We start from the raw sequence: 14,000 nt of genomic DNA, 5'->3' as shown, positions 1-14,000 counted from the left end.
GCCACATTTTGTGTTGGATGTTTTCCCCCAAATATGTTAAATTTAATAAATTGTTGTCTTTTCAGTTATTATATATTAAAATGTATATTATAATGTGTTTGTTATACAAGATGGTCTCTTAGAAAATTAACACACACATTTTCTACACGACATTATATATTTTTTTGTTTGCTATCAAGATTTGAGTATTCCCAGAAAACTGCAAAGGTCTGAGAAGGTCTGAGTTTGATAACAGGCAGCGTGGGAGCCAGTTTAGCCGGAAATAATCCCCCAACATAAGACTGCATACTGTTAGTGCTGTTATGAAGCAGTTGCTTAAGTAAAGTAACTGTGTACAGTTCCTGATGCATTTTCCATTCCAGCGAATGATGGACATTTGAAAAAAAGTGGATTAATGAAGTCCTAACAGGCTCTGTAGGCCCTCAGCAGCGCAGAGATTACTGATGACCTGTTAAGCATGTTCGAAATGTCTTCTATAACCCAGTACAACGCATTACTAAAGTAAAGTACTAAAGTTATCTGATTACGTTTCATTACTTCTTTAAGTCATTATTTAAAGACGGGAAAAAGCATTTAAACCATAACAGAACACAGTCGCTCTGTTACTGGCCAGCCCTGCCACCTTACATGACTAAAGAGATGAGCTGCTTCTTGTTATGTGCATAAATTCTATCTTAAAGAAAGGTTATAGGTTTTATGCAGCCATGTGCAAATTCCATGTGTTTTTTTTATTTATTTATTTAAAACATTTTTCTGTGCTATTCTGTACTGATGGTCAAAGGTTTATCATTTTGTCAATTTCTTCCTCAATTTGACCTAAAATATGACCAGATGTGTTTATGTGTGTTTATGCTCAGTATAAACTGGCGCACACACACACACACACACACACTATATTTCTAAAAGTATTCAATCGTCTGGCTTCACACGCATATAAACTTGAGTGACATCCTATTCTTAATCCATAGAGTTTAATCCTTTTTTTCGGGATGAGGTTAGGACTCTTTGCATGCCAGTCAAGTTCTTTCACACCAAATTCGCTCATCCATGTCTGCGCAGGCCAGTCCTCCATGTCGTTATGGACCTGCTTTTGTGCACTGGTGACCTCTGCGCACTATGCCCCTCAGCATCCGCTGACCGCTCTGTCATTTTACGTGGCCGGCCACTTCGTGGCTGAGCTGCTGTCGTTCCCAGTCGCTTCCACTTTGTTATAATCCCACTGACAGTGGACTGTGGAATATTTAGTAGTGAGGAAATTTCACGACTGGACTTGCTGCACAGGTGGCGTCCGATCACGGCACCACGCTGGAATTCACTGAGCTCCTGAGAGCGACCCATTCTTTCAGTAATGTCTGTAGAAGCAGTCTGCAGGCCGAGGGGCTCGGCTTTATACACCTGTGGCCATGGAAGTGACTGGAACACCTGGATTCAGTGATTTGGAAGGGTGACTAAATACTTTTGGAAATATATTGAGTGTATATATAAAAACAAACAAAGTGTGGCTTATGCAAAAGTTAGCAAAAGTCTCTGTAGAGGATGTGGAAACAAATTTTTACTTCAACATATCAACAACAATGTCAATTCAACCACAAACTTTTGCATACGGCTCTATAAATATAGAACAGTTTGTCAGGATGCCGTCTCCGGCTGTCAGTGTGCATGTACTGAGAAAGGTTGTTCAAAGCAGCTCAGCTCTGCCTGTGTGTGTGTGTGTGTGTGTGTAAGTAAGTGAAATAGAGAGGTTTACCACAGAGAGAGGAAACGCACTCACACACTCACACGCTCACACACAATAACTCAAAACTGGGTGTGTTTTGAAAAAAAAAAGGAAAAAAAAGGAGAAAGGTTACACATTGTTCCAGCTGACCAGACCGGACCTGCACAGGTCCAGTCAACTCCAGGAGGAGAAGAGAAAACCTGAAAGTGAACCTTTGACAGCGGTGACTGGGGGTGGCTGAGCGCTGGGGAAGGCCATGCAGCGAGGAGCTGTAGGCGTGATGCTCAGTGGGTGGCAGCTGTGAAGAAAGTGAAGAGATGTTATAGAAGCATCTAGAGAGTCGTCACATGTGAGTTATCACTTTTCGCCTTTTTTAATGTTTGGTGTGATAATCTTCTTGTTTTGTGTGTTAGGAGTTACAGTGGTAGTCTGGCTGAACATCCGTAGATCACAGAGTGCTGCGCTGAAATGACCTTGAGCACGTACATCACTTTAATGAAGAAAACAGATTACTTCACTTACAGCAGTAGCTGCGTTGATATACTTCATATTTTTCACTGCTGATGAACCTTCATGCCTTAAAACCAATTTTTTTTCTCGTTTTTATCATTTAAAACCACTCAAACTCTTCAAGAACCATAAATGGATCCATGCTAATATTGAATATTAGACTCATAGTAGCTACCAAACTATTCTACTTACAGTAGACCTGAATTTAACGTTTAAAGAGGTTCAAGAGCTTGATGATGTTAAGAATCAATGGGGCTGCTTTCCCCCAGTTTCATTCGATCAGCTCAGATGAGGGCTTAGATATCAATAGAGATGTACATGGAGTGGACAAAATAACAGAAACACCACATGAACTAGTCGTACTCATTGGCCATTTTATCAGAAACACCACTTTGTATTTGGCTGATAGATCTGGAGGCAGGTGATATGGCAAAAATTATATATCTTCAAGACATTTTCATGACGCACGATACATAAACACAATATCTCGCTTCATAAGCTGGATCAGAAAAAGAGCCACATTTTAAAAATCCTATCAAAAATGCCTTTTATTCATATACTGTGCTGCACCAAATAAAACTAAACAGAATAATTTGCACTCTCTTTGTAACTTCATCAGTGTTCTTTATGTACTGAGAATATCATGGGTTTTATCAGAAAAGAGTATTGAAACAGAATTTGGCCCAATAACAATTAAATATCGTCATGTTGCCCACCTCTAAATAGAGCTACGCTTAAATATTAGAGCTGTAAAATCTCATAACATTAATAATAAATGTTCATAAACAATAACTCACCACTGCAATAATGCGTTTTCTGTTAACCCCTCTATAGGATTGTTAGTATGTTAGCAGTATGTTAACGATGAGCTAACAAACATTATCATATATTTGAGCTCGTATCAGTGTTGCAGTGGTTCTTTCAGTAAAGAGTTCTGACATAGAGCTGCTGCCTCTGTTTTACATTCCTAGCAACTTACCGGAACACTGCTTGGACTCTGGAAAAATGACTGATTCATGTATTTATTTCACAAAAGTCATCAGGGTTCCTCACTGGACACCTAATAATAGTCCATTTCTCATTTAATAACTGGTCAGTGGTGGTCCATATGGAATCTGATATATGGTGATACATGTATTTCAAATATGTGATATATATTAGTGTATATGGATTTACCTCATCTACTGAACTTATATTTATCACATATGAGACGTTGTCATTTGCCATTGGCCGTTTCAAAATATGGAAAACATATTTCAGGTATATATCACCATATAGAAACATAGATGCGTAACACATATTTGACGATATAAGTTAAAGCATGAATCATATATAGATGGATATATGCTAGCTCCATGTTTATATAAAGTTTTTTCATTGCATATACACTGCTGGTGCATTTTATTTAAGTTCTTTGCTTTAAAAAAAATGTCTTTCAGTGTTTGTATCAGAGAAACAGTGTACATGTGATCCATATATTATCAGACACATATGTATGGTCCATATTATGCATATATGTCCAAAATTTGATATGTGTACATATATCACTGCTGACGAAAGAAAATCTTGTATCTCCATTTTTTGATGTTTTGACATCATTTGAAAACGCCTGTTGACTTTTACATTGTTTGTAAATTTCCTGATGAATGGGTCAAAACAAACAGCCCAAAATGACTTGAAAAAAAATTCTGGTTCCATTGACTTACATTAAAAGTAAAGTTTTTTTTCTTTTCCTGTAAAGTTACCATTTTGGAGATACAAGTTTTTCTTCCAATAACAGCGATATGTTGCAGTAGTTGCCTGACCCCTTTATAATATATGTGCATTTATGGCCACATATCAGACTTCCATATGGGTCTGTACAGCCTAAGCTCTACGTCCCATTATAGCACCGTCCCCACGTTGAGAAAACACCTAAAATTTCACAGTTGATAAACGTCTGTTATAAACATACCAGAGAAAAAGATCAACACCCAGATAATAGCAGAGAAAGTAGAAATAACTTAAAAGGATGTGGCAAGGCTGCCAGCACATTGCTTAATTTCCTTCTTTGTGTCTTACTTCATTTCCTTGTGTTTCGTGTCGGTGTCATGACTACGCTGTCACAGCACAGATGGCGGAGTCACAGCAGCGTTCTGAAAGAGGCCTGAACACACGAAAGAAAAAGGTCACAACTGTATCCAGATGAACAGGGACGATGAAGGGACTGGAGGACAAGCCCACACACAGTGGGAGCAGGTAAGAAAACAATATGCTTAAATCATCATATAAAAGGGTTATTAAGTGGCCAGTGAGTGAAATCACAGGGTGGCTGTTTCTAATAAACTGGCCAGTGAGTGAAAGCACATGGTAGCTGTTTCTAATAAAGTGGCCAGTCTGTGAAATTAGGTGGCGGCTGTTTCTACAAAAGTGGCCAGTGAGTGAAAGCACAGGGTGATGTTTCTAATAAACTGGCCAGTGAGTGAAATCACAAGGTGGGGTGTTTCTAAAAAAGTGGCCAGTGAGTGAAAGCACAGTGTGGCTGTTTCTAATAAACTGGCCAGTGAGTGAAAGCACAGTGTGGCTGTTTCTAATAAACTGGCCAGTGAGTGAAAGCACAGTGTGGCTGTTTCTAATAAACTGGTCAGTGAGTGAAAGCACGGGGTAGCTGTTTCTAATAAAGTGGCCAGTGAGTGAAAGCACAAGGTGGGGTGTTTCTAATAAACTGGCCAGTGAGTGAAAGCACGGGGTAGCTGTTTCTAATAAAGTGGCCAGTGAGTGAAATCACAAGGGTTAAACTGGCCAGTGAGTGGAAACACAGAGTAGGTGTTTTCAATAAAACGGCCAGTAAGTGAAATCACATGGTGGTCGTTTCTAATAAAGTGGCCAGTGAATGAATGCAAAGCAGAAGTTTTTCTAGTAAAGCGGCTAGTGAGTAGAAACGCAGAGTGGGTTTCCAATAAAATGGACAATAGGTTACATGTTCATTGCCTATTGCTAATACATTAACTTTATTCCATTCACATAAATACTGTTCCTGTTTCCAGGACAAGCTCAGATAACAAGATAAACAATGGGGACTCATCAATACAGAAAAGTCCCATGAGTCTCCTGCATGGACTGCGCTTGTGTCAGGAAGCCTGGGACCCGGGAAGCCCTTGGGACAAGCATGGCGCTCACGCTGCGCTCTGGGGCAGGCCTGCAGGGGTAAGTCTTAGTTAACTTATGATGGGTGGTCCACTAAGACTGTCCTCTTCAAGTGGTTAAGCTCTCCTCCAGAGTGGATGGTGGGCGTGCACGTCCACACTGGTCAGTAAAACGGATCAGCATGTGGAATCGGAGCTTTCTGTGAGCTACTGTTTCCTATCACTGTATAGAAGAAACCGCTGCCTTTACTGTTGACTTCTGTTTGTGAACCTCATTCAGAACATCATCCCCATCATGTTGCCATGGAAACCGTATTGATCAGAGTTTCATTAGATAAGAAATTAGATAAGAAATATACAAAATGTTCAGGTTTGTTAGAACATGCTCTTTACTTATATTCATAAATGAATATGACAGCATCATTGATGAATCACAGTGAGAATGAAGAGGACGAGAGTAGGAGGCTAATAGATAGGTTTTTTTTTAATGTTAAGGTTTTCATAACAGAATTTGGACTTCAGTCATCAATTAAGAGACCCTTATTAGTCTCACAACAGGGAAATATCACCTCTGCATTTAACCCATCTGTGCAGTGAAACACCACATATGCACTAGTGAACACACACACTAGGGTGCAGTGAGCACACTTACCCAGACCGGTGGGCAGCCCTATCCACAGCGCCCGGGGAGCAGTTGGGAGTTAGGTGCCTTGCTCAAGGGCACCTCAGTCATGTACTGTCGGCACAAGCCTGGTCCCCTAACCTCCTGCCCACGACTGCCCCCAATATGAGCATCTAAAATACTATGGCAAAATATTCAACACTTGTCATCAATCGAACACCCAGTGTTTATTGGATTCAACAGAAAAATTCTATTATAATAAATTAGTTCACTGAATAAAGCTTTGTAGAGCGTCACAGTGAGATGAGGGCAATGTAGTTAGTCTACACTGTGTGTCCAGAAGTGTCCAGACAGCCCTTCTAATAATTGTATTCAGCTACTTTAAGGTCACCCATTGCTGAAAGCTTGTATAATCTCCATAGAAAAGTACTGACCATTAGAATGAGACATTCTGGAGCAGCTGCACATGAGCCTAAAGTCACCATGCTCAATGCCAAGCGTGGGCTAGAGGGCTATAAAGCCCCCCAGCATTGGGCTATGGAGCAGTGGAACTGTGTTCTCCGGGGTGATGAAGCTCCATCCAGGACTTTTAGAACTTTCATGAGTTGGAGTGTCATTTGGTTCCCCTGTAGCCAGAATACACTGTGAACACAGTGTTAGTGTATTTAAAAGAAGAACTGAAAGCCTGGAGAGGTACAGTGGGGCAAAAACGTGTTTAATCAGCCACTGATTGTGCAAGTTCTCCTACTTAGAAAGATGAGAGAGGTCTGTAGTTTTCATCATAGGTACACGTCAACTATGAGAGACAAAATGAGAAACAAAAATCACATTGTAGGATTTTTAAAGAATTTATTTGTAAATTATGGTGGGAAAATAATTATTTGGTCAATAACAAAAGTTCAACTCAATACTTTGTAACATAACCTTTGTTGGCAATGACAGAGGTCAAACGTTTGTCTTCACCAGGTTTGCACACTGTAGCTGGTATTTTGGCCCGTTCCTCCTGCAGATCTCCTCTAGAGCAGTGATGTTTTGGGGCTGTCGCTGGGCAACACGGACTTTCAACTCCCTCCACAAATTTTCTATGGGGTTGAGGTCTGGAGACTGGCTAGGCCACTCCAGGACCTTGAAATGCTTCTTACGGAGCCACTCCTTCATTGCCCGAGCGGTGTGTTTAGGATCATTGTCATGCTGGAAGACCCAGCCACGTCCATCTTCAATGTTCTCACTGATGGAAGAAGGTTTTGGCTTAAAATCTCACGATAAACGGCCCCGTTCATTCTTCCCTCAACACCGATCAGTCGTCCTGTCCCCTTTGCAGAAAAACAGCTCCAAAACCTGATGTTTCCACCCCCATGCTTCACAGCAGGTTTGGTGTTCTTGGGAGGCAACTCAGAATTTTTCTTCCTCCAAACACGACAAGTTGAGTTTTTACCAAAACGTTCTATTTTGGTTTCATCTGACCACATGATATTCTCCCGATCCTCTTCTGGATCATCCGTATGCTCTCTGGCGAACTTCAGACGGGCCTGGACGTGTACTGGCTTAAGCAGGGGACACGCCTGGCACTGCAGGATTTGAGTCCCTCTTGGCGTCGTGTGTTACTGATGGTAGCCTTTGTTACTTTGGTCCCAGCTCTCTGCAGGTCATTCATCAGGTCCCTCCGTGTAGTTCTGGGATTTCTGCTCACTGTTCTCATGATCATTTTGACCCCACGGGCTGAGATCTTGCATGGGCCCCTAGATTGAGGGAGATCAATGGTCTTATAAGTTTTCCATTTTCTTACAATTGCTCCCACAGTTGATTTATTCACACCAACCTGCTTGCCTATTGTAGATTCACTCTTCCCAGCCTGGTGCAGGTCTGTGGGAGCCAGAAATCTTGCTTGTTTGTGGGTGACCAAATACTTATTTTTCACCATAATTTACAAATAAATTCTTTAAAAATCCTACAATGTGATTTCCTGGATTTTTTTCTCATTTTTTCTCTCATAGTTGAAGTGTACCTATGATGAAAATTACAGACCTCTCTCATCTTTCTAAGTAGGAGAACTTGCACAATCAGTGGCTGACTAAATACTTTTTTGCCCCACTGTATTATAACAAAGTGGAAGTGATTGGGAATGACATCAACGTAAAATGACAGAGCGGTCAGCAGATGCTGAGGGGCATAGTGCGCAGAGGTCGCCAACTTTCTGCAGAGTCAATCACTACAGACCTCCAAACTTCATGTGGCCTTCAGATCAGCTCAAGAACAGCGTAGAGAGCTTCATGGAATGGGTTTCCATGGCCGAGCAGCTGCATCCAAGCCTTACATCACCAAGCGCAATGCAAAGCGTGGAATGCAGTGGTGTAAAGCGCCGCCACTGGACTCTAGAGCAGTGGAGACGTGTTCTCTAGAGTGATCAATCACACTTCTGGGAATCTGATGGATGAGTCTGGGTTTGGCAGTTGCCAGGAGACGGTACTTGTCTGACTGCATTGTGCCGAGTGTAAAGTTTGGTGGAGGGGGGATCATGGGGTGGTTGTTTTTCAGGAGTTGGGCTCGGCCCCTTAGTTCCAGTGAAATTAACTCTTAATGCTTCAGCACGTGACTGTGCACCAGTGCACAATGCAAGGTCCATAAAGACATAGATGAGTGAATTTGGTGTGGAAGAACTTGACTGGCCTGCACAGAGTCCTGACCTTATCCCGATTTGAACACCTTTGGGATGAATTAGAGTGGAGACTGTGAGCCAGACCTTCTCATCCAACATCAGTGTCTGACCTCACAAATGTGCTTCTGGAAGAACGGTCAGAAATTCCCATAAACACTCCTAACCCTTGTGGAAAGCCTTCCCAGAAGAGTTGAAGCTGTAAAGGGTGGGCCGACATCATATTAAACCCTATGGATTAAGAATGGGATGTCATGTGTGTGAAGACAGATGAGCCAATACTTTTGGAAATACAGTGTAAATAATGAACATTAGTTACAGTTGATCATATTGTTATAGGATGTTCATAAGCTTCCTTTTCTGTCTACTTCCCTTTTGATCACAAACCATTGCAGAAGTAGCAGTAGTTAATCAGACAAGTCATGCTAGGGGGAGGGAGGGAAAGAGAGAGAGAGAAAGAGAAAGAAAGAGAGAGAGTTGGATGATGGTAACAAGCAGGTGTGGTAAGATATACTGGCTAAATTCACCATTTAAAATACTTTAAAATGCATTTGAGATGTACTTTATATATTACATACATTTATATTTGAGACTTAGTTCTATAGGCTTAGCTTTAGCAGGAAGGACAGAGGAGAAGCGCATAAACTGTTGTTATTCAGAAAATAGATTCAGTCCCTTTTGAGCTCAGAAATGCATCTGATATTTTGTTTTGAACTCATGCTGTAGCTTCTGATATTGCGTAACAGAATCTTAGGTCAAAACCAGCTGCTGCGAACTTTAAAGAACCCATATCCTGCACTCTTAAAAAAAAGAGGGCTCTTCAAGGATTCTTTAGTAAAGGAAACGGTTCTATATAGAACCATATACACTCACAGAACCCTTTGCTTGGTTAAGTCGTTCTTTGCATGGAGAAATGTTCTTCAGATTGATGAATAATGAGCTGTAGATGGTTCTGTATAGAAATTTTTTAAAAAATGGCTCTTTATAGAGCCAAAAAGGGTTCTTCAATTCTTACAAGCCTGACATCGTGACAATAGAAGAACCCTTTTAGAATTATATAGGGTTCTTTGAGTCTTCATGGTTCTGTACTGAAACATTTTTTATCTGAAGAACCCTTGAAGAACCATATTTCTTGTATTTAGTAACCCAAAGATGAATTCTAACATTTGTAGATATGTATATATTATGTATATTATGTTTATAATATACATATTTGTATATAATATGATACATTTTGCAACCTCTCTTTATCTCTTAGAATTAAACAGGCTTTTTTGGTTACAGTGCCTTTAAGACTGATATATGTAAATGAGCTCTGTGCTGATTGGTTGCCCTGTTTTGTGATTTATTAAATAAATTTAAAAATGGTATTAATCGCTCCTTATAACTTCAGTGTGAATAGGCATGGCTAAACTGTTTTAGGATGAATAGGAGGATATTCCAATCAAGTATCCCTAAAATAGTAACTTTACAAGAGAGGGCAAAAACACTCTCAACTTTCAATGCAAGTTAATGTAAAAAGATTTTATTCTGAGCAGTTCTGAAGCATTTCTCTTGGTCTACGTATCATGAAATTTTCACAGAATGTAAAGGACACCTGCCTTGATCAAATGATGTAGAAAAGTAAAAATGGGGGAAAAAATCCTTGTTTTTCTTTGGACAGCAAAAATATACACGAGTTTTCTTCTTGTGACATCACAGAAACAGTGTAGTTTCCATGTAGGGACTAGAGAGTAAAAGTTTTGAAAACAAGAGAAATTCAGTTTACCATAAAAATGAATCATTTGGAAAATATTTGGAGCACATGTTTAAGATTTTATATTGCTGTTTTCACTTTACTTATTATGGAAATTCGTGATCTGATCTGCCTTGGTGAGTTAGTGTGCATATTCATTTAATCTGAGGATGCACACTTACCTCTTAGTCATGCTGTTAGAAAGGCATTTACTGCGTCACATGTTGGTTTACCTTCAGCAGATTACATTATTGGTAAGCTAATAAGGTATATTAATAATTTTTCCTTCGAACTGTAAAATCTTTTACCAATTTATATAGTATAATATGATATTAGTATATATAATTGACAGAAAATGATAGATTCTTTAATATTCTGAGAATATTTATTACCCTTTTTTGACAGAAAGATATCAGTGTCTTGGATGTCTTATTGGATGGAGGTGTAAAATTATTAAGCCAAGAACTGACAAATTTATGATTACATGCTCACTTTTTCCTGGCGCATGAATACAGATTAAGTAAATTAGCAGCACATCTTGCAATCATTTATAACTGACCTCCACCCCAAAACAATAAAAAAACAGTCTGAATTTCCTGCAGATTATTATTCCACAATTTGTACATCATCTCCAAACAGACATACACTCACTGTTCACTTTATTAGGTACAGTTCAGTTACTTGTTAACACAAATAGCTAATCAGCCAATCACACGGCCGCAGCTCACTGCATTTAGGCGTGTAGAGGTGGTCAAGACGACTTGCTGAAGTGCAGACCGAGCATCAGAACGGGGAAGAAAGGGGATTTAAGGGGCTTTGAACGTGGCGTGGTTGTTGGTGCCAGACGGGCTGGTCTGAGTATTTCAGAAACTGCTGATCTGCTGGGATTTTCACGCACAACCATCTCTAGGGTTTACAGAGAACGGTCAGAAAAAGAGGAAATATCCAGTGAGCGGTCAGTTGTGTGGATGAAAATGCCTTGTTGATGTGAGAGGTCAGAGGAGAATGGGCAGACTGGTTCCAGATGATAGAAAGGCAACAGGAACTCAAATAGCCAACCAGAATCTCTGAGGAACGTTTCCAACACCTTGTTGAAAGTCTGACATGAAGAATTAAGACAGTTCTGAAGGTAAAAGGGGGTCCAACCTTTTACTAGCAAGGTGTACCTAATAAAGTGGCCAGTAAGTGTACATTAATATATCAAATCGTGGTATTCATTAACAGAATGAGTTAGAAATGTTATTCATTAATAATTCTTTATAAAGGGCTATTCACATCTGACCATGCATTAATATACTGTTGCTAAGGAATTAGTTCAGTATTAATAAACATTTATCTGTGGACCAGTATTTTAAAGTGTTGCCGTATTTATATTAAGTGCTGAGAATCTAGAGAGTCTCTATCTTTGTACACAGTGAAGAGAAGCTAATAGTTCCTGTTTCAGATAAGAATAAATATAAATATCATGAACCAGAGGTATGGCGGCACGGTGGCGTGGTGGGTGGTGCTGTCGCCACACAGGAAGGAGGGCCTGGGTTCAATTCCCCAGCTGGGTGACCGGGGTCCTCTCTGTGTGGAGTTTGCATGTTCTCCCCGTGTCTGCGTGGGGTTCCTCCGGGTTCTCCGGTTTCCTCCCACAGTCCAAAGACATGCAGTCAGGTCGATTGGATGTGCTACATTGCTCCTAGGTGTGAGTGACTGTCTGTGTCTGTCTGTCTGCCCTGCGATGGACTGGTGACCTGTCCAGGGTGTGTCCTGCCTTCCGCCCGAAGACTGCTGGGATAGGCTCCAGCACCCTGTTTTCTGAAGTAATCAAATATATTCCATGAAGTTGAGGTCTGGACTCTGGGGTGGTCAGTCCATTGTTCTGAGAACACCAGCAGCTTCTTAGAATCGAATCAAATCAAATCATGTCTATTGTCACATGACATTTACACAGGTGGATGGTGAGTGAAAATCTTAGGTGTGTACAGTTGTACAGTAATAAGTTCTGGAGTAAAACTATAAAATGTGCTTCTGTTCACTTTCCGTACATGCAGTTAGTCTGAGGGAGATAATAAATGAGATGCAGGTTCTCAGGCACAGAATACTGATATAGAAATCTTCCAGATTGTACAGGATATGGATAGAAGATCGACAAGATGTCAGTCTATATGTGCAGTTACAGATTTGCAGGTGCAGTAGGATCAGAGCGGGTCTGAAGAGATGTGGATGAGGTGGTGATTGTCCATGGAGATGATGTCTCAGAGGTGCAATGACAGGCCGATACATCAGCACTACTGGCTGTTCAGCCACCTGATGGCCCAGGGGAAGAAACTGTCTCGGAAACCGGCCGGTTCTGATGCTTTTATACCTCCTCCTGCTCAGCAGCTGTGAGAACAGACAGTGGCTTGGATGGGTGGAGTCCTTTAGAATCCTCCTGGACTTCCTCAGGCGGCGGCTGGTGTAGAAACCCAGGAGGTTTCATAAGAACGTCTTGATCTTCTTAGAGTGCATGACTTCTTATCTTGCTGTAGAATTAATTTCTTTCTAAATCATGTGTGTCAGGCTCTGGTCCTCTGGACCAAAACACCCACAGGCCTCAGTGCCCTGCCTCATTAAACACACCTGAGTCAGCTCATCAGCTAATTAGTAAGAACTTCATGGACTGAATTCAGAGCGTTAGATGAGGGTAAACATTAATATCCACAGCGCTTTGGCCCAGATTATGTATCCCTCTACCATGAATGGAGTTTAAGGCCAAAATCTTCATAAAACTATCATAAAAAAATGTCTCAGACATCAGGCAGTGAATTCATAACCATTTCATGTAGGAACTTTCTGTGAGGGAGCTTTTAGAGGTGGACGTCTGGTTCCTGTCACCACCACTGTGAACTATTTTGACTTTAAGTTTCTCTACAACAGAACGTTTCACACCAAACCACTCTGAATGACTCTGTTTACATCTTAACCACTTAATTATGCAGGAATATTGAAAAATCTGTTTAAGATCCAGTAAAAAACAAATCATTGGCTCCAGATGTTGCTGTGCATCCACAAACTTGCTCTGATACTCCAGCGTGTTCAACTGAGGCCACAGCAGTCTCTTCTGTTACTCCCAGAGATCTCAGAGCTTCTCAGTCCATAAAACCTCACTCCACATCTCTGACGTCCAGTTCAGATGCTCTAGGGCTCATACATGTTCCTGTCCGTCTCCTTCTCTCAGTGAGGCTCTTCTTGATCAGCTACACGTCCTTTCAGACCCACATCGCTGAGTGGTCTTCTCACAGTGGATGGATGGACAGAAACACCTGTGGATGTTTTCAGATCTGAAGCAGCTTGATTTTCCTCTCTCTCTCAAAGATGAAAGCTTTAAGTGCTGATAATCTGATGGGGGCAGTTTTGGGGTTTAGCAGGTCTTCCAGGTGGTTGTTAGAAACCACATTTTTGCGCCTTATTTTTTAACTCTTGTTTTAATGACTTACATGCTTATGTCACTCATTAACCTTAATGTAATGGCTGATTTGATGGTAAAACTAAATAAATGAAGACTGCTCTTAGTTCTGTATGTACAGTGTGGCAGGTATGATGAGTCATTGTGTGATTAATGATTCCCTCTTAAATTAGCAGTAGTGGAGTTCAGGCAGTGACGTGTAAAT

General features: G+C 40.8%; 1 protein-coding gene across 4 annotated transcripts in view; it reads left to right on the top strand.

Annotated features, from left to right (window-relative positions):
* The first annotated feature begins 1,747 nt into the window (after nt 1-1,747).
* Nucleotides 1,748-14,000, top strand: part of rinl (Ras and Rab interactor-like) — a 30,044-nt gene continuing 17,791 nt past the window's right edge. The window contains exons 1-3 of one of the 4 annotated variants that reach the window (XM_037531285.1): nt 1,748-2,066; nt 4,341-4,465; nt 5,254-5,413. In XM_037531285.1, coding sequence (XP_037387182.1) covers nt 4,425-4,465; nt 5,254-5,413 — 201 coding nt within the window. In that variant the 5' untranslated portion in view covers nt 1,748-2,066; nt 4,341-4,424. Of the gene's footprint in view, nt 2,067-4,335; nt 4,466-5,253; nt 5,414-9,106; nt 9,131-14,000 lie in introns of those variants that run through there. The other 3 variants (XM_037531283.1, XM_037531284.1, XM_037531286.1) reach the window with 3 other exon arrangements.

Source organism: Pygocentrus nattereri, chromosome 19 (assembly GCF_015220715.1).
Source record: "Pygocentrus nattereri isolate fPygNat1 chromosome 19, fPygNat1.pri, whole genome shotgun sequence".
Classification (NCBI taxonomy): Eukaryota; Metazoa; Chordata; class Actinopteri; order Characiformes; family Serrasalmidae; genus Pygocentrus; species Pygocentrus nattereri.
Note: the sequence above shows the minus strand (reverse complement) of the source record. Positions and strands in the feature narration are given on the sequence as shown.